The following is a 19076-nucleotide window of genomic DNA, read 5'->3' as shown; positions in this document are numbered from 1 at the left end:
TGGGTGATGTAGAGGACCACAAAGGGAGGGGTTGGGAACCTTGGGAGGGGGAGGTGATTGATATGGTGGTGGAATTATATGTATGGGAAACCACTACTAACAATACTATAAATGAATAATTTCAAATCAATAATTAAAAGTTAACAAAATAGAAGATACCCATGGGGCCAGGGATGTGACTCATCAGTAAAATGTATGCCTCACATATTTGAGGCCCTGGTTTGATCCCTAGCACTACAATCATTATGTTGCATTCTGAAACTACTATAATGTTATACACCAATTATATCACATAAAGATATTAACATATTAAGGGATTTCTGAAATAAAAATGTTTAAAAGAAAATACCCACCTTAATATGTAATGTTCATCTAACAATTATAAAGCTGGAGAGCAAAGTTCCTGAAATAATTTTATACCAAAGTTATAAATGCACTGATCCTCATTGTTCATTTCTTTCCCCTAGGTGTTGCTGGTACCAATATCATAATAGGCATAATTGCTGGCACTATTTTGGTGCTGGCCCTCATATTAGGAATAACTGCTTGGGGTTATAAGTAAGTGAACTATCTCTATATTCTTACTGTCAAAATCTATTTTGAGACATTTAATTTAAGTGAAACTCATTTAGGAACTTTTATGTTATTGAGTAAAAATACTTCTAGTGAAAAATGAGTTTTAGTACATGATTCAGTTCATCTAAATTGTGAATCAGTCTAAATTATTCTCAATCAGTCTAAACCATGTCTTATGCAAAGACATATTTATTCACTTTTTGGTGGCCTAGGTTCTTATGAGTTAAACTCTACCCAGAAACTTAAGCAGGAGAGTAATTCCATCAGAGTGCTCAATGCTTTCCTCCCCACAGAGTGACTAATACCACACAGAGAGCAGCAGCCATGCTCTCCTGATGTTTGCTAGGACCATCCTCTCACCCAGGGCAAAACAAACTTCTTTATCTTCCCTACCAGTATGAAAGAAGCTCTGTGATTTGTTAAGTATATGGGCGTTTTGCACAAAGAAAAACTTCAGAGATTTAATGTTTGTAAAATTTAAAAGTAGACTCCAGGTTAAGACTTTTAATGGCCTTTTTATTTGGAAAGCTTTAAGATATAACTTATAATTTCTGGTTTCCAAGCATTGGAAGGAGAGGCTGCTAAAATCTCAGGGCCGGGGCGAATGGAGACGTTACTGGTACCCGCTTGAGTAAATCGATGAAGAATGGGATGACAGTGACAGTGACAGTTTGTAAATTTTAGAATGCTGTAAATGTGATAAATTTTGAATGGTGTCTTCTTAAGCAGTTAGCTTAGTAAATGGCTTTAAGCATTGAAACTTACTTAGACAATATGATCAATTTGTTTGATAATATAAATGTGAAAATGCCCTTAGAATTAAAATTATTTAAGTTTAAGAAATTAAAACCAAAATATGATAAGCCTTAAGTTTTCTAGTAATTAAACTTAACGTCATAGTTTTGTCTTGTTTTGTTTTGTTTTTTTTTGCTTTTTGGGTCACACCTGGCGGTGCTCAGGGGTTACTCTGGCTCTGCACTCAGGAATTACTCCTGGCGGTGCTCAGTGGACCATATGGAATCCTGGGAATTGAACCCGGGTCGGCTGCATGCAAGGCAAACGCCCTACCCGCTGTGCTATCGCTCCAGCCCCAACGTCATAGTTTTGCTCATGTCTGAGGATGATGCTTTAGGGCTGGCATAGGGTTTTTTCCATTCAAAAGGTTTTTGTTAGCTTTTTTCATTCCATTGTCTCCCCACTCCACTTCTAGACCAAGTATATTTCACACACACACACACATACACACACACACACACACAAGAATTAGAATCTTTGTGTATTTTTTAATTTCTTCAAACCTTTCAGGAGAATATACTATACAATTATATTTTTTTAAATCAACTGACATGACGTTAAACATATTGAATCAAAGGAAATGATTTTAAAACTGTATTTGATGGTTGCTAGTCCTGAGGTCAAACCCTGCAAGAGTTTCTTTGACTTTCAGGATAAATGTTATAGACTCCAAGCATTAAAATATAGAAAGTTATTTGTGGAAGGATATTTTAACAGATAGTACAGTGTAGTGAAGTAGTTCATAGCATAGTGAAGAGGACCACAGAAGTAGTAGTTTAACACTTTATCTTAATTAAATAAGTAAATCTCTAGCCCTACACTCATCATAAAAGATGCCCAGTGTTTATTAGTCTCCTGGTCTAGTCATAAAGTATAGTGCACACATTTGCACAAGCTGAGTTTGTGTATTTGGAGTCAGGAAGTTCTGTGTTTGAAAGGAAGGCTTTTCAGTCTATCTATCATTTGATTTCTCCTGACTCTAAGTGAATTAGTTTCATCTTCAAGTCACACCCTTTGTTCTGCTTCCCTGATACAAGACTTAATGTAGCAATTAAGCTTTGCTTTTTTGAGATAGGTTGGTGGCTTTCTTTAGACATGTGAAATGGAAAGGAAGTTCCTAGGTTGTGTTGGATTTTTCCACCACCTACTGATACAAGTTGTATTTTATTTTTACAACCTTGAAGATAGCTTTCTGAAACTTTAACCCTTAAACACCCATTGCTTATGAAAGTGCTTGCATTCATTTGTTTTAATAATTAAAAATCAAAATACTTCATTGTGCATAGTGTTTCTTGATTTGACATATTCTTTTGAGGTCTTCACTTTTGTAAAAAAATTCGAAATATGTGCACTATGCCAGTTAAGGAAAAAGACAAATCTTGTCCAAACTGTAGGTTCTCTTCATAAATAATTTGAGCCTAAATGATAAAAGTTTTAATATTACTAAAAGATTAAGAATGTAGTTAAAAATAGAATGAGAATATAGAAATATTAATGCAGGAATGAAATGTGAGAATATGATATTTTACATATTCTTTCTATTTGAAAATCAAAAGTGGATTTCAGACCAGAGAATTATTTTTCTCATTAACCATTTTAATTAAAACTTTTGCCCTTTCTTCAGTTTTTTGGTGTGGGAGAATAGCAGTAATAAGGAATGAGAAATATTCATTTGAAACTTGTGTTCAAATTATTAGCTCAGGTAATTAGGCTGATAGAATAAGAGGCAGAACATGTAGGGAATAGAGATTCTGAGTGTATTTTTGACCTTATTTGATGGTTTTTTTTTTTTGTTTTTTTTTTTTTGGGGTCACACCTGGCGATGCACAGAGGTTACTCCTGGCTCTTCACTCAGGAATTACCCCTGGCGGTGCTCAGGGGACCATATGGGACGCTGGGATTAGAACCTGGGTCGGCCGCATGCAAGGCAAACGCCCTACCCGCTGTGCTATCGCTCCAGCCCCAACTTTATTTGATGTTTTCAGTAGTAAGAAATAAATAACAAATAGGCACTTTTACTTTCATGAGCTCATATTAAACATGTCAGAGGAATCCTTGAAATTGACTGTCAACAGAAGAGGCTACATAATCCACATGGAAACATTATTCTAAATGGTAGAGGAAGGGGCTTCTACTTAGATGCTTGATCTTTCTACCTTATCTTTAAACTAGAATTTTTTTGTCCGGTTATGATTGTTAGAAAATGAACTCTTTTGAATTTAAAGTTAAAGGTCATTAGTACCTTACTACTCTAACCTGTCTAGAACACATTTTTGTTTGAAATGAATTTATTTTGTAACTCATGTTTAATTTAGTGTACAGCTAATTTTTTAAAGAGAGATACTAAACTTTGAACAGATTATTCCAAGTAATAATTCACTGAGAAAATAGTAAGAAAATGGAGGTTTGCACAGTCATGATTTAATTAGCTAATTTATTATGCTCAAGGAAATAAAATACTGTAGGTCCCTTTATGTTCACCTATTTGAAATTCTTAGAAAGAGCTTTAGTTTGGGGTGTATTCTGAGAAGAATGAATTCCGATTTTTATTTCTATGAAAATGTTGACAAGTAATTTGTTTAGCTAATTTTATTAAATCAGCGTCTAAAAGCATATATTTGAAACAATGTTGGAAATTTTATTTAGAACAGTTAGAGATTTGTTGACAACAAATATATGAAATGATGCAATTAATTTTAAAAGAACAATTTTAATAAATGTACTTATTTATATTTTTAAAGTAGTTAAAATAACTAGACTTTTGGTGTCATCAAATTATATATATACATACATACATATAGTATCTTCTCTGTCTTAATTTTGCAATTCAAAATCCTCTTTTGAAGATATTTCAGAGAATGCTAGGGTTTTTGTGCTTAGTGACCCCTATTAATGTATTTCTATAGGTAACTAATTCTGTTTTCCCCCCTTTTCTTTCTTGTCCATGAAAAGAAACTATCGAGAACAGAGGTATGTGATGAAAATAATCTGAAAATATGACTGAAAGGTTTAAGTTTTTCTAGCATCTTTGGAATTAATGCAAATATAAATGAAATTAGTTTTGTTTTTATGCTGCAGTGCTTGTAAATTAATCTTGATTGATATTTTTAAATACTGGGACTGTTCTATGTAATCAATTTATGATAATATAATTTTAATGATACTTTTACCAAACAATACTAATAATTGGAAGTTCTTATTTGTGTGATTTTTATAGTAATACATATTGAAATTGATTTTCATTCATATGAAACAAGCTTTATGTTAAGATAGCATGTTTGTTAACATGAGTTTATTGTTTTTTCATATGTTTATAGCACTATTATTGCTTATACTTTCCTAGAGAGTTTATTTTATTTGCTACTATTTTTACATTAATAGTTTATATTTGTAAGTGATAAACTATATTTGGACATAGTGTCACAGTCAGGAAAATGTCCTGGTATGTGATAAGCCTATGTATAGCCACATAAGAAAATATTTTTCTACTGATTGGGTAATTGCCCAGTTCAAGAAATAATTTATATTGTTTTAATCGCTGGTTATTTAGTATATTTTTCTTGAATAAAAATTTTAGTAGAGAAAATCAGGCACCTGTTCATTATCACCTTAAAATTTATTTAACCAACTACATAAAAAAGGTATTATTTATATAGTTCTGTAAGAATTGCATCTTTTTTTGCTAAGGTAGCCCATATATAGTTTTATATTTACTAAGGCTCTTTATTATTAATTAGCTATTGCTACAAACCATTCTAATATATTGGGAATTTATAAAGCAGGTCCTATCTTGTATGTCATATGATACACATTTGTGCTCAAGTATTTATGCAGATTCAAACTTAATTATTTTTTCTATTCTTCCATTAAAGTCAGGTTAGAAATAAGATATGATCAATTAATTTGCTGAGTTAAAATTTCAGTATTTTATAAATGAAAATTTTAGATTCTACTCCTTTCTTCCTTTTATCATGTAACTGTAAGTCCCTATAAGGCTTCAGGTCTAAGTACAGAATTTCAATGTTACCTTTAGCATACCAGTTGAGATCCTTAATCAGTTAGCTTAGATATTAAAAACTATTGACCATTCTTTGGAGAAGTTAAGTCTCAATTGATGGAAAAAATAAAAATGAGGGGTCAGAGCAATAGAACAGCAGATGAGCCACCTTGAATGCAGCTAACCTGGTTTAGTCCATAGAACACACAGCTTGCTATCACTGCTAGGAGTAATTCCCAAATACAGAGCCAGGAGCAAGCATTGACTGCTGTTGGCTATGGCTGCACCACTCCCCCAAACAGGAGTGTAACCAAGGCAAAATTTTAAAATTACTAGATTTCCTCATGGCATATTATTTATGCTTGTGTCCTAGAACAGTAGAGAAGAGAAAGTTGGTGTTAGGAAACATCTCTTGATCATACTAAAATTTGGTCACTTTCTTCAGTAAAAGTAAAATTAGGCTAGGAAATCAACTCCATTTTCATTTCATAGGTTCTAAAGCTGTGTTTCTTATTGCTGGCTATATAAAAAGGAAAGTAAAATGTTGCAAAGACATGTTCTAAGATATGAAGACATATAGTTCTATCTAGAAAAAGGGAATTTTCCACCCTAAAAAAATTAATGTATAAAATTGCATATCAACTTCTTATTCTAATGCGACAGATGGGTAGATATCACTAAGGAAAATATCACATTTAGGATCTTTATGTGCATGATACAGTTTTATTCTTCCTCATATTTCTGAGTCATTTCATTACCATGGCCTCTCTTTTGGAATCTAGTTCCTGTTCTTATAGTTGTCATGTCTTCAATAGATATTTATTTTATGTACTTTTATATTTTTTTAAACAATATTTAGTTTTGCCCCCATTGGAGCTAACCTTACATTTGTGCAATAATTTCAAAGTGGAGAAGTGGTAAAGAATTGATGTTAGATCAGAATGTCATAAATGTATAAATTTTTAATTTAGTTATAAAAGTCATATATTTTTTGAAAATTTTTCTTTTTTGAAAATATATTGGTGGTTACTGAGATGGTGCCGAGGCCAAAAGATTAAAACATGCATTATTATATTTACAATCTTGTGTCGGAGGAGAAGGTCAAAGAACTGTTATACATGCATTACATAGGGAAGCCTGGAGTAGATCCCCAAAGGTCCCTGAGACCTACCTCTAGTAATGCCCTCAGGGTAACTAACCCCTGAAAACTGCCAAGTATAGCCTCAAAAGAAAACAAAATGAAAAAATATATACACAATCTTGTAAATGTGTCTATAGTTAACTAAAATTGCACTCATTTCCGAAAGAAGCCACATACTTGAAATAAAAATTTTGAGTGGTTTCTTCAAATTACATTTTCCTTGGAGTTTTCATGCTGGGTGCACCAATTGACAAAGCTTAAAAAGATACTCAGTAAAATGTGGTTTTGGGAAATCACTTAAAATCTCTTCAACTATAAAACTAGATAAAGTCCTTTGTAATCTGTAAAATTTTTAATAAGGGAAATTTTTAGCATATGGTCTCTGAAGAGCTTGCATTTCTTTCATCTTTAATGAGGTAGATAGTATTGTTTTTCTCATAGAGTGAGGCAGAGTTTATCAAGATGAGTTCATCAAAATGAGTTTATCCACATTGACTGGTTGAACTTATATTGGTGAACATAAAGTTTTGCTTTTCATATTAATTGCAAGACTATACGTAATATGCAGTCAGTTATAGAATTCTTAGTAAATATATATAAAGGGTCAGAAAAGCCAAACTGCAAAAATTTTAAATTATTGGAGATATCAGGCAGGTATTTCTATGTGTGAAGCTAATAACCTTGCAAATTCCCTCTATACTTTGTCTTCAGTGCTTACTTATCAAAGAATGTGGAGTAGGTTTAATTAAAAGTTTGATAGAAAGTTGAAACCTTTATTTCTCTTTGTTTATACACCAATTAATAAAAAATAGGAACCACATTCCAGATCCCAGTGGAATGATCCCCATACCTGAATGATTTCATTTTAAATGTGCAGTGTCATCTTGTGAAAGAACCTTGGAATCTTAAGAAAACTCTTAAGAAAACTCTTATACATCTTGTACTTAGAAGAATGGTTATTGATCTTTGTCTTTAAAAGCATCAGGAAAGAAGACCTTTGCAATTGCTTAGATATGCTGTTGTTTATATTACAGTATAATTACTTTAGATTTTTAAAACTGTATACTTAGCAAGTGGAAGTATTAGTTTGACTTTTCCTTTTAGGCAGGTTTACCAAGAGCAATAGAGCGAAAATGGAAAAAGCATCCCTTGGGCTTGAAACATGTTCAACTGAAATAGTCTCTTCCATTGTCTGAAATAAATGCACATCATTATGATTAATGTAAAATAGAGTACATGTCTTTCTGATCCATACCTTAAACAGAAATCATTTCCCGTTTATTTTCTCTTGTTTTGCCACTTTATTTTCTGCTTGTGAACCTCCTTCCTTTTTCTTCGAACCCTTTTGTAGTTTGTTTTTATACTACTATTGCTACTACTGCTGCTGCTGCTACTACTACTACTACTACTACTACTTTTATTACTCTCATTTACATTGAAGTAATAGTACACATATATCACTGTGACTTGGTATATATTGCATAATATTTTTTTTTAAATAATAAAGTATCAGTTCCCTTAGCAAACATTTCATACATTTAACATTAAGAATGCTACTAGGGCTTAATGTCATGACTTAAATGCATCTTTTTCATTTTATTATTTTGAGCACATATCACTGTCATCTTGTTGCTCATCAATTTGCTCGAGGGGGCACCAGTAACATCTCCTTTGTGAAACTTGTTGTTACTGTTTTTGGCATATCGAATATGCCACGGGTAGCTTGCCAGGCTCTGCTGGGTGGGCGGGATACTCTTGGTAGCTTAGGCTCTCCAAGGCTCTCTGAGAGGGATGGAGGAATCGAACCCAGGTTGGCTGCGTGCAAGGTAAACGCCCTACTCGCTGTGCTATCGCTTCAGCCCTTGAACACTTATGAGCACATCTATGAATTGCTAAATTAAATGCCATGACTCAAAGGACCCTTTTAGAAAAGATCAAACGTCCTCCATTTAACCACGTGCGTAAAGGTTTTGTGAAAATCTGAGAAACGTTCTTATTTTAGGATGTTAAAATATATAAATTTAGGGGGCTGGAGTGATAGCACAGCGGGTAGGGCGTTTGCCTTGCACGTGGCCGACCCAGGTTCGATTCCCAGCATCCCATATGGTCCCCTGAGCAGCGCCAGGGGTAATTCCTGAGTGCAGAGCCAGGAGTGACCCCTGTGCACTGCCGGGTGTGACCCAAAAAGCAAAATAAAATAAAATAAAATAAAATATATAAATTTAGAATGTTAGCACAATAGGTAAATAATCCATAATGATGAATATATTCAGAATTGGACTGGGCCAGAGCGATAGTACAGCAAGTTGGTGCTTGCCTTGCATGAGGCTGACTGGGTTCAATCCTGGGCATCCCATAAGGTCCTCTGAGCACTGACAGGAGTGATTTCTGAGTGCAGAGCTAGGAGTAATCCCTGAGCATCATCAGGAGTGGCCCCAAAATAAGAAAAGAATTTGACTGTATTTGTGTCCTGGAGTAGAATAAAAGCCATCAAGCAAAAAGTATGATATTGTAAATTGGTGATAAATAGTGATTACTGTTTATATGAAATCAGATGCTTAAAAGTCATTAAGTTTATAGAGGTTTTGGCTTTTGAGAATAGAAAATTCCTCTAAAAGACTTCTAGTTAATGTGCTTTATTAATTAAAAATATTAAAGTACCAAGGTCTGATAGGGAAGAAGAAACCTATAATTTATTTGGGAAAATATCTGAGAAAAATAGTTTAATTTAGCTAAATATACTACTATTTTGGTCACTAATAAAAATCCACGTATATATCTAACATACATAAAATATATGTTTTATATATTACATATGTTAAAATTATAAAAATTATAATTTTATCTTATAAAATTTAGCAGTAATAAGGACCTACTGTGGCATACGCATCTAGATGTAAAGTCTGTGAAACCAGAAAAATTTTAGAAGAATGTTAAGAGACTGGAAAATAATATCCAGCTACAATTTATTAAATCATTCATTTATGATCTTGTATAACTAATTGTGAAGTATCACTGTATTGACTACAGATTCCTTTCTTCATAACACTGAAACAAGAAGAAATATTGCTTAATTATTTAATGAAATACTATTTGTTAGATTTTAAAATTGGTGTTTTTAAAAGATATATATTTTATCATGAAGGCTATTAAATATTCTTAAGAAATGTTTCACATAAAATCATAGTAAATTCATAACTTATCCTTAATATACTAAGCATTTAAGTGAAGAAAGTTACTTTCTTGTAAAATTTTGTAGAAGTAACTTCTTGTAGAAGAAAGTTACATTCCTTGTAGAATTTTCAGAATACAAAGTAGTTTCTATACTTTGTGCTATTAGGGACACAGAAGAATCTCATTTGACCAGGATGTTAAAAACTCATCAATCTCATTGAATTCTAACTCCCTTACAACCATTTTACTGAAAGATAGTTTATGACATGGTTAGTCCCTAAGATGTTTGTGAACTGTGCAACAATTATCATAAACTGCAAAGAAATTTCATTGAAGGAGTGGTAAAATGTTCTCAGTTGAATTAAACCTAAATGGGACCCATCCCATGATACAGGCAGTATATTGAAGCTTGCAGTTTCAGGTCAGGCAGTCCTTTGGTAAATACCTGAATGACAGAACCACATAAAGAAAACAATCTGAGGGGTAGAATAATGGGAAAATCAGTGTTGCAGCTTGTTTCTGTTTAAGTTGAATTTAGTGAGATGAATTTCATCTCCTTACAAATGTTTCTTGGGAGCCGGCTGGTGTGATAGTGCAGCAGATAAGGCTCTTGCCTTGCATTAGGCTGACCTGGCTTCTATCCCAGGACCCCAGATGATACCCCAAGCCCTCCAGAAGTGATTCCCGAGAACAGAGCCAGGAATAAGCCTGAGAAAAGCCAGATGTGGCCCCAAAACAAACAAATGAAAATGCATTATTATTAAAGATAATAGGGACAAAATTAGAAAGTATTTTTTGTTTGTTTGTTTTAGGGTCACACCCGGCGATGCACAGGGGTTACTTCTGGCTCTTCACTCAGGAATTACCCCTGGCGTTGCTCAGGGGACCATATGGGATGCTGGGATTAGAACCCAGGTCGGCCGCGTGCAAGGCAAACGCCCTACCCGCTGTGCTATCACTCCAGCCCCTAGAAAGTATATTTTTAACAAAACAAAAAAGATTATTATTGTGTTATTATTGGAATGTGGGACTGGAGCGATATCACAGCAGGTAGGGTGTTTGCCTTACACGCAGCCGACCTGGTTTGATTCCTCCATTCCTCTCAGAGAGCCCGGCAAGCTACTGAGAGTATCTTAACCACTTGACAGAGCCCGGCAAGCTCCCCGTGGCATATTTGATATGCCAAAAATAGTAACAAGTCTCACAATGAAGACGTTACTGGTGCCTGCTCGAGCAAATGGAGGAACAACAGGATGACAGTGATATAGTGATACAGTGATACCGTGGTATGTAATATAGAACTCTGATTTTGATGACAACATATTTTCAAGCATTGATGAAGTATTTTACTGATAGGAAAATAAAAATATGCTCCATAAGTTGAAATACATATTTTATAAGAAGGTACATAATTTTCCTGTATTATTTCCCTGCACTAAAAATAAGGGAAAACTGTTATTTTTTCCATAGAAATATTTCATAGTACTCTAGGACAAAGAGAAAGATTTAATTATGAGCTAATGTCACTTAAAGTTCTGAATATTGAGGAAAACATATATCAGAGTTATCTTATAACCTACTTTTCCCTCTGGGAGAAACTGGCAAGCTACTGAGAGTTTCCTGCCCACATGGGAGAGCCTCTCAAGCTTCCCATGGTGTATTCATATGCCAAAACCAGTAACAAGCTGGGTCTCATTCCCCTGACCCTGAAAGAGCCTACTATGTGGCATTCTTGGGAAGGCCGAGTAGAGAGAGGCTTCTAAAATCTCAGGGATAGGACAAATGGAGATGTTGCTGAGACCGCTCGAGAAATTTGACGATCAATGGGATGATGATGATGATGATGATGATGATAGATAGATAGATAGATAGATAAATAGATAGATAGATAGATAGATAGATAGATAGATAGATAGATAGATAGATAGATAGATAAATTAATCTTCCCTAAAAATCAAGTGAAAAATTCAACTTTCCTTAAGAGGAGAGAATATTTAATTGTAAAATTAATACATGTATTTATATCTATTGAAAAGTTCTTTTTAGGTTTGTAGAAATGTGTGAATATATAAGATGACTAATAGGAAAGGTTATTTCATCATTCAGACTACAAATGACCAAGCATTTAAAAAAATTTTTTTTAAATATGTGTATGATTATGATAAAGCAAGCATCTGGATGGATGTGCCACTTTGGGGACAGAATTGAACATCAAACATGTAATTAGGATCAGCATGGTAATAAAGAAACGTAGGAATTAACAGATTTGTGCCTTTGTTGGAGACCCAGTTAAGTATAGCTCTGTTTAAAATTCTTAATCCAACACTCATTTGTGACACACCAACAGTAATATAGAATGGAACTGAATCAAGTTTTGGACGAGGTATTTCTGGGTGCCAAACTTTGGCAAATGATCAGATCAACTATTGAGGGACAAGATTTGACTGCTCAGGCCTCTCTAAAATTTTCTATTCTGTTCCCTTAGTAGAGAACTAAACGTCTTCTCCAATCTTCCCATTGCTCATTGATTTGCTCAAGCGGGTACCAGTAACATCTCATTGTGAGACTTGTTACTGTTTTTGGCATATCGAATATACCACGGGTAGCTTGCCAGGCTCTGCTGTGGCTCCAATCTTATTTAATTAAAATTCAACATGATTGGGGTCAGTAACTGCAGATTAAATAAGTTTCTTTTGTAGTTTCTGCAGTAGAGGTAAAGAACCAAGTCACCCATCATTACCTGTAAACACTTTTCTTCTGTATTCTCAGTAAGAAGTCTATGTTTTTAAGCCTTTCTTTCTCCTGCTAAATTATTTTCCTTTATATTCTTCTGTACAATTGTAGAATTATATGCTTGATTTAGCTTGAATCCCTTTCAATTTATATTTCCATTAAATGAACAGTGAAGGTCCAAATTAAACAAAGAACTCTAATAAGTATTTATTTGGATTAATTATAGACCATAATATATAAATAATTTTTAAGACTAAATCAAAGTTCCACTGTATGTTTAGCATTATGCTTAATTTGCTCACCCCAGTGTAAAGAATCTGTTTCTCATTTGGGCAAGATTATCTGCCCCAGTATATGTCTCCTTGGCATCAATCAAATTTTTTCTACTTAAAATGAGAATTTATTGACAAGTAAATCATGGTGCTTTAATAAAATAATAAAAAGATAATAGCACAAAACCAAGAATGTTCCAAGTCTTTTATCTTTCATATTAGGAAAAGAGAAGCAAAACTTTATTTATGGAAGGCATGATTTTATATGTAGCCAATACAAAATAATTCACTAAAATCTTTTAGCATCAATTTTTTAAAAGACAAAAAGTGCAGATAATATCTCTCAGTATAATTAAGTTGCAGTGGAAACTCTTACCTTTCCATATTTCCACCAAGAGCTAGGCTTTATTGTAAAGGCTTTAGGGATTTTGTATCTACCATCTATGAAATTAGATGAACTGATTTGTCACATTTATTAATAATCTTATGTGTTGTTACAAATTTGATTCATGTAGACCATTACACCTACCTCTTTATTCCTAAAATAATATTTGTATATGTCTGTGTTCATGTGTGTGTCTTGTTTTCTGACTCTGAAATGTTTATTATGCTTTAGACAGTTACCCCAGGGAGATTATGTAAAAAAGCCTGGAGATGGTGACTCTTTTTATAGCGACATTCCTCCTGGAGTCAGCACAAACTCAGCATCTAGTTCTAAGAAGAGGTCTGCTTTTCTGTCGCATTTTCAGATTTCTACCTGTTCCATCACACATTATTCCATTAGTCAGAACATTTCATTATTTTGCAGCAGGTTTGATTACTTCTTCCTTCTTTCTTGAATGTTAAAATATAGTATCCTTTATTCTTTGATTACTCTTTTTCAAAATGCCATATGCTCAGAACCAGTTGTTAGTAAGCCAATTAGATCAGAAATGGAAACAAAAATGAATTAAAAAAAAATAACAGCAGTAATTCTGTGTAGAAACCCCAGAGTTTTTTTCTTCTTCTTGCTCTTACATGACTTAAGAAAGTATGATTAGTATTCTATATTTTAAATGGTGAGCTTTATGTCATGTCTGGTAGTCAAAGAAAAAGGTTACTTTCATGCTTCAATAAAAGCAGTTGTAAAATAAGTTAGTAATATAAGTGCTGCATTGGATATTTTTAATTGTAAATAGCTAAGCTTGCTGTAGAAAAAAGATTGCTTCTCTGTGAATAATATATTTGAATATCATGATTTTGCCTTTTATCCTGAAATAATTATTTCTAGAATTTATAATTTAGAGCTTGGCTGCCAAATTAAATATAGTTAATGTTTGCCTGAGTTCTGTAATAGTACTAGTGGAGTTAATATATTACTTATACATCTTAACTTTGATGCTCTGTTCTGGCTTCAGGATCTTAAGGGATCTTGGTATAAAGGATCACTTAAAATTCTGTATGTTTTATTGCTTATAAATAAAGAACAAATAGTTGAGCATATAAGGAAATAGGAACTACATCCACAATGAAGGAAGCTAAAATAATCCAATGAAAGTTGTGTTTTTCTTTAATCATCAGTGGGGTATATGATGTCTAAAACAATTGATAACCCCGTTATTTCTTTGAGCACAGAAGATACTTTGTAGACTGAAGGGAACATTTCTAGTTAATTGAGAAGAAACATAATTTATTTTACTGTTCCAAATAGAGCAAATAGGAGTCATGCAGTAGAAATTACTCTTTAAACATATCTATCAGGAAAGAAAATAGAGTAAGATCTGAGAACTTGACAGTGACAGTGACAGTGATCTGAGAACTTAGAGCTTGCACGCATTTGTCTTAAACATGAAGGATAGTTCTAACTCAGAGAACATAGCATTTTTAAAAAAGTAAAACATATTAATTTTGGGGGACAGAGCGACAGTACAGCAGGTATGGTGTTTGCCTTGCACTCGTCTGACCCAAGTTCGATCCCCCACATCCCATATGGTCCCCCAGCATCTCCAGGAGTGATTCATGAGTGTAGAGCCAGGAGTAACCCCTAAGCATCGCCTGGTGTGGCCCAAAAGCCAATATATGTATATATTCATTTTTGTACAAGGAATGCAATTCTATAGAAGAATGTTAATTTTTTTTGTTCTATTGGGGCTTTTGGGCTAAAAGAATAAGTTCCACTTAATTCTCTCAGTATAAAAATAAGTGGTCAAATATTTTATTTTAAATTACATAGAAATAAGTGGATAAGTTATGGAAACCAGTAGAATTATTTTACTTTTGTACGCAGTAAGAATCATACTGTAGCCAGAAAATAATGTCTAACACTCCTAATGTAAGGCATTAATAGTTAATAATTGTGCAGAGTTCTGTTCCTTATTACTCATTAGTAAAAGTCTCCTTTAAAAAGTAGATACTGTTAGCACTTAGCTGAAATGATACATGGAAAGGGTCGTAATGTTCCTTCCTAAAATATTTCAAGAAAAAAATGGAAAATACTATTTTGAAAAATTCCCAGATTATAGCAAACTCCAATAGGTTATGGCTTTCAAGTGATTAAAAATCATCAAATTTTGTGACTCATCCTAAGTAAATGTTATTTGTCAACATACTTTTCTTATGGTTTAAGGTAGGTGTGTAAATTTTGCTTTTTGTAAACAATTTATTTAAAAATGCTAGGACACAGAAGCAGGGCTTAATGGTACATGGGCTTTATGAGAGAACTTCTATGATAAAGATCTGGTTCAGTGCAGTTATCAGACAATCAACTAATATTACAATTTTTGATAACATTTTTGTGGATAAAATAATGGTTCTCAGATAATAATTCTGTTGTTCAAAAACACCTAAGTATTATTTTGACAAAGATTATCTAGGTTCAATTGAGCAATGAAATCTCTTGGAAGTCCATGTTCTCATATTCTTTGAATGGAAATCATTGCTTTACAATTAAGAAACATCTATGGTGGGACCCCATTATATTTTTGTAACTGAAACTTGTATTGAATTTTCTATATGGTGACTACATCTTGGAGAATGTAAATTGGCTTGCATTATAATCTGATATGTAAATGCTTTCAATTGTCAACTATTCCTATAATGGGGTTCCATTGTATTTGACTTTTCTTAAATTGAATGTTGTGTAATTCTGCCTTCTTCATGAAGATTCTCATGTTCTCTTCATTCTTTCATTTCAGATTTTTCCTTTCTTGATTTATTTTATTTAATGCATAGTAATACTTAGAAACTGTGCTTACTGGTTTTATAACAGTCATTTGATTATGTTTATGAACAGCATATAAATATTTTCAATTTCAGGTCAAACGGACTCTCACATTCTTGGAGTGAAAGGATTCCAGACACAAAACATATTTCAGACATCTGTGAAAATGGGCGACCTCGAAGTAACTCTTGGCAAGGTATAGGCGCTTAGTCCTTTAACTTTGAGCCCATTTCTCCACTTAACTTGGTTCTATATTCTATGGTCTACTTTTTAAAACATTTTTAAGAAATATTTGGACCACACCTGGTGGTGCTCAGGGATTACTCTGCACTCAGGATCCCTCCTAGTCCTTGGGGGACCGTATGTGGTGCCAGGGATGGAACCTGAGTCACTTGCATGCAAGGTCACAAATGCCCTACCAGCTGCTCTACCTCTCTGGCCCACTGTGGTTTCTTCTTGTAAAAACTTGCTTTTGCAGTAAGCTTTTCAGACTTTTTTTTCCCCAGCAAAGAGGAAGTATTTCTTATGAAAGTGCAGTTCTTTATTTTTTTCTGTAAAAGAAAAATGGTAAGATTCCACATAGCTCACCAGATGTGTGAAGAAGGTTGGACAAGGCTGTAAAGCCCAGTGTTTGGGGGGTAATGCAGGTATTTCACCCCTCTTTAAAATAACTGTGTAATTACACATATGGCAGTTGTATGTTTCTATATAAATATAGCTGTAACCATCTTTTTCAGGTAACCTGGGAGGCAACAAAAAGAAAATCAGAGGGAAACGATTTAGACCTCGGTCTAATTCAACTGAGTAAGTCAGAACCTCTAATGGAAAAAAGGCATCCCAAGGTCCTGTGCAATCAGTGTGAGAAATTAATTAACCGGATCATCAAAAAACTGTAAACCATACCTCTGGTTTTGGTTTTATCTTTGTAAATCTTTTTTTTTTTGCCATTTAAAAATTAATCATGGCTTTTCTCTTTTACATAGGCATCTCCGCAACTGTGTCCATACCAATATTCACTGATAGTGGGGGGTCACCCTCGCTGCAGGCTTTTTCCTCCAGAAACCTGCCATTGTGGTGTCTTGGTTCCGTTTGAAGGGAATTCTGATAACATTCCTTTCTTGTCATCACCAGGGACCCATTTCAGAGGGTTCACCCTTCCTCTCCCCAATGTTCACTCTCCCTAGAAGCATCAGGGAACAGTTCTACAAGGGCATGAGGCTGCTCACGATGTGAGACCACTGCTCTGAGGTCTTCATAGCTGCAATCTAAGCATTCTCTCAGACTAATGCAATAGTTTCCCTTTTAAATTTTCCTTCGAAGGATATTTAAAAGGGCGTTTATATGAACTTGCTCTTTAACGGAATCATTGTCACTAAATGCAACGCTGTCTATTGAAAATGATAGCCACACATTTCATTTTGTTTTCTAATGGAGATGGGGTCAGAAATTACATTTAAGATTATTTATAGTTATTGAGGCAACTTTCTGTGCACTTTGTTTCTTAAGTAAGTACAAGCAAATCCAAGCTTCCTCAAATCTTTAAAAATAAATACTCCTTTGGTATCCTTCTGGACCTTGCTACCTAGTTTTAATTACCCAGACTTTTGAGGACCACTAATATTAAAGTTTTTAATTTTATTTTACTTACTTCTAAGTGTAGTTGTAGTTATTATCTCCATTATTTCTCCATGCTTTAATACTTAAACAAAGAGCAGCTTAACTGCTTGTCAGAAACTTACGTTAAATTTTCCATCATATATTCTGACATTTTCAGTCTAGGACAGTAACACTGCCCTGAAATTCAGACATTTCTCACTGATGGTATTGTTTTGTAAGGGGCTTGTTGAAGTTTCCTAGAGGATACTTTACATTAGAAACAATAGATAGGTTCAAGTGATATCATTGCATGGTCCAGAATGGCATCATAGAAGTCCATCCTAAATAACTAATCCCTTAGAGTTTATCTTCTACGTTCCTAAAACGCTTGGATGCTTTAAAGCTCATGCTGGATAAACTCTTTTTGGAATGTTATTTTGATTTGTTTTGCATGAGGTCACCTGGTAAGAGCACCTTAGATTATCTTAGTTGCTCATAAGAATAAAGATACAAGTGCAAGATATTCTTTAGGACTTCCTTTATATACCTTTAGTGTTCAAACTGTATCTCCTTTAAAGAGGCTTTGAAAACTCCTAAGAGAAAGGGGAAAGAAAAACCAGTAGTATAGAAAGCTGCGAGATTAGTACCCAAAGAATGCTTGATAGTAAGATTCATACAATATTTTCTAAAGCAATCACTTATATAAATTTTTCTATAAAGTTCCCACTGACATCATGTGCTTAAATAGTACACTACTATATCTCTATGAATATTGTTATCTATCTATGATTCTTGCCTGTGACATAAGTAAATTATAATATTTAATAGGGCATCATAATGAACTCATCTTTATGAAGAAGTATTATGGATTTCCTTGGATTTTTCAGCTTTCAGATTTGGGTCACATTACTTATATTACTTATATTTATATTACATTTATAAATGGACCCAAGTTGATGAAGCTGACCATTATTCTAACTGTATTATATATATGCATATATATATATATTTTTTTTTCCTTCTGGGGATTTCTCTTCCAGCAGTGTCTGGGGGATCATGTTGTACAGGGGGTTGATTCTAGGGCTTCGATATACAAAGCAATCGCTCTTGCCCCTTTAGCCCTCTCTTAAACCTTTATATAATTTTTTTCCTTAAAAGGAATTCTGGTGCTTAGTCTATTGGGAATTATGTTGATAGCTTTTTAATATCTTCAATATTTGTTTAAAAATCCCATTTGCTTCTGCTATAATAATTTGTGTGACTCTTAAGAGAAGCAGAATGATCATGAACAAACATACCTGTTTTGTTTTTTAGACAAGGAGTTATGATAAGATCCATTATTTCAATATTCCCTTTAGAACCTTGTCATCCTACAAGGATTATTTAACTTTCACATGTGAATTAAAAAATGCACTATACAGGCTCACTCTGCTAACAAACCGCAAGAAATACTCTGCTAAGAAACCACAGGGAATGTCCGTGTTTGTTGTATTGTTTTTGCCACTCAAACCTTTTGCATCTTCCTCACTGTTGTACATGATGTTAAAAAGAAAAAAAGAAAAGACATTTTTGGCTCAGACTTTGTATTATATA

The 19076-nt window shown here is 33.7% G+C and overlaps 1 protein-coding gene across 17 annotated transcripts in view; it reads left to right on the top strand.

Annotated features, from left to right (window-relative positions):
• Positions 1-19076, top strand: part of ADAM22 (ADAM metallopeptidase domain 22) — a 286474-nt gene that overhangs the window by 241330 nt on the left and 26068 nt on the right. For 8 of the 17 annotated variants that reach the window (XM_055121250.1, XM_055121246.1, XM_055121258.1 and 5 more), the window contains exons 25-29: positions 468-558; positions 4324-4341; positions 13305-13499; positions 15983-16083; positions 16625-16691. In XM_055121250.1, coding sequence (XP_054977225.1) covers positions 468-558; positions 4324-4341; positions 13305-13499; positions 15983-16083; positions 16625-16691 — 472 coding nt within the window. Of the gene's footprint in view, positions 1-467; positions 559-4323; positions 4342-13304; positions 13500-15982; positions 16084-16624; positions 16692-16870; position 19076 lie in introns of those variants that run through there. The other 9 variants (XM_055121271.1, XM_055121288.1, XM_004602161.2 and 6 more) reach the window with 3 other exon arrangements.

Source organism: Sorex araneus, chromosome 1, assembly GCF_027595985.1.
Source record: "Sorex araneus isolate mSorAra2 chromosome 1, mSorAra2.pri, whole genome shotgun sequence".
In the NCBI taxonomy this organism is placed as follows: domain Eukaryota; kingdom Metazoa; phylum Chordata; class Mammalia; order Eulipotyphla; family Soricidae; genus Sorex; species Sorex araneus.
Note: the sequence above shows the minus strand (reverse complement) of the source record. Positions and strands in the feature narration are given on the sequence as shown.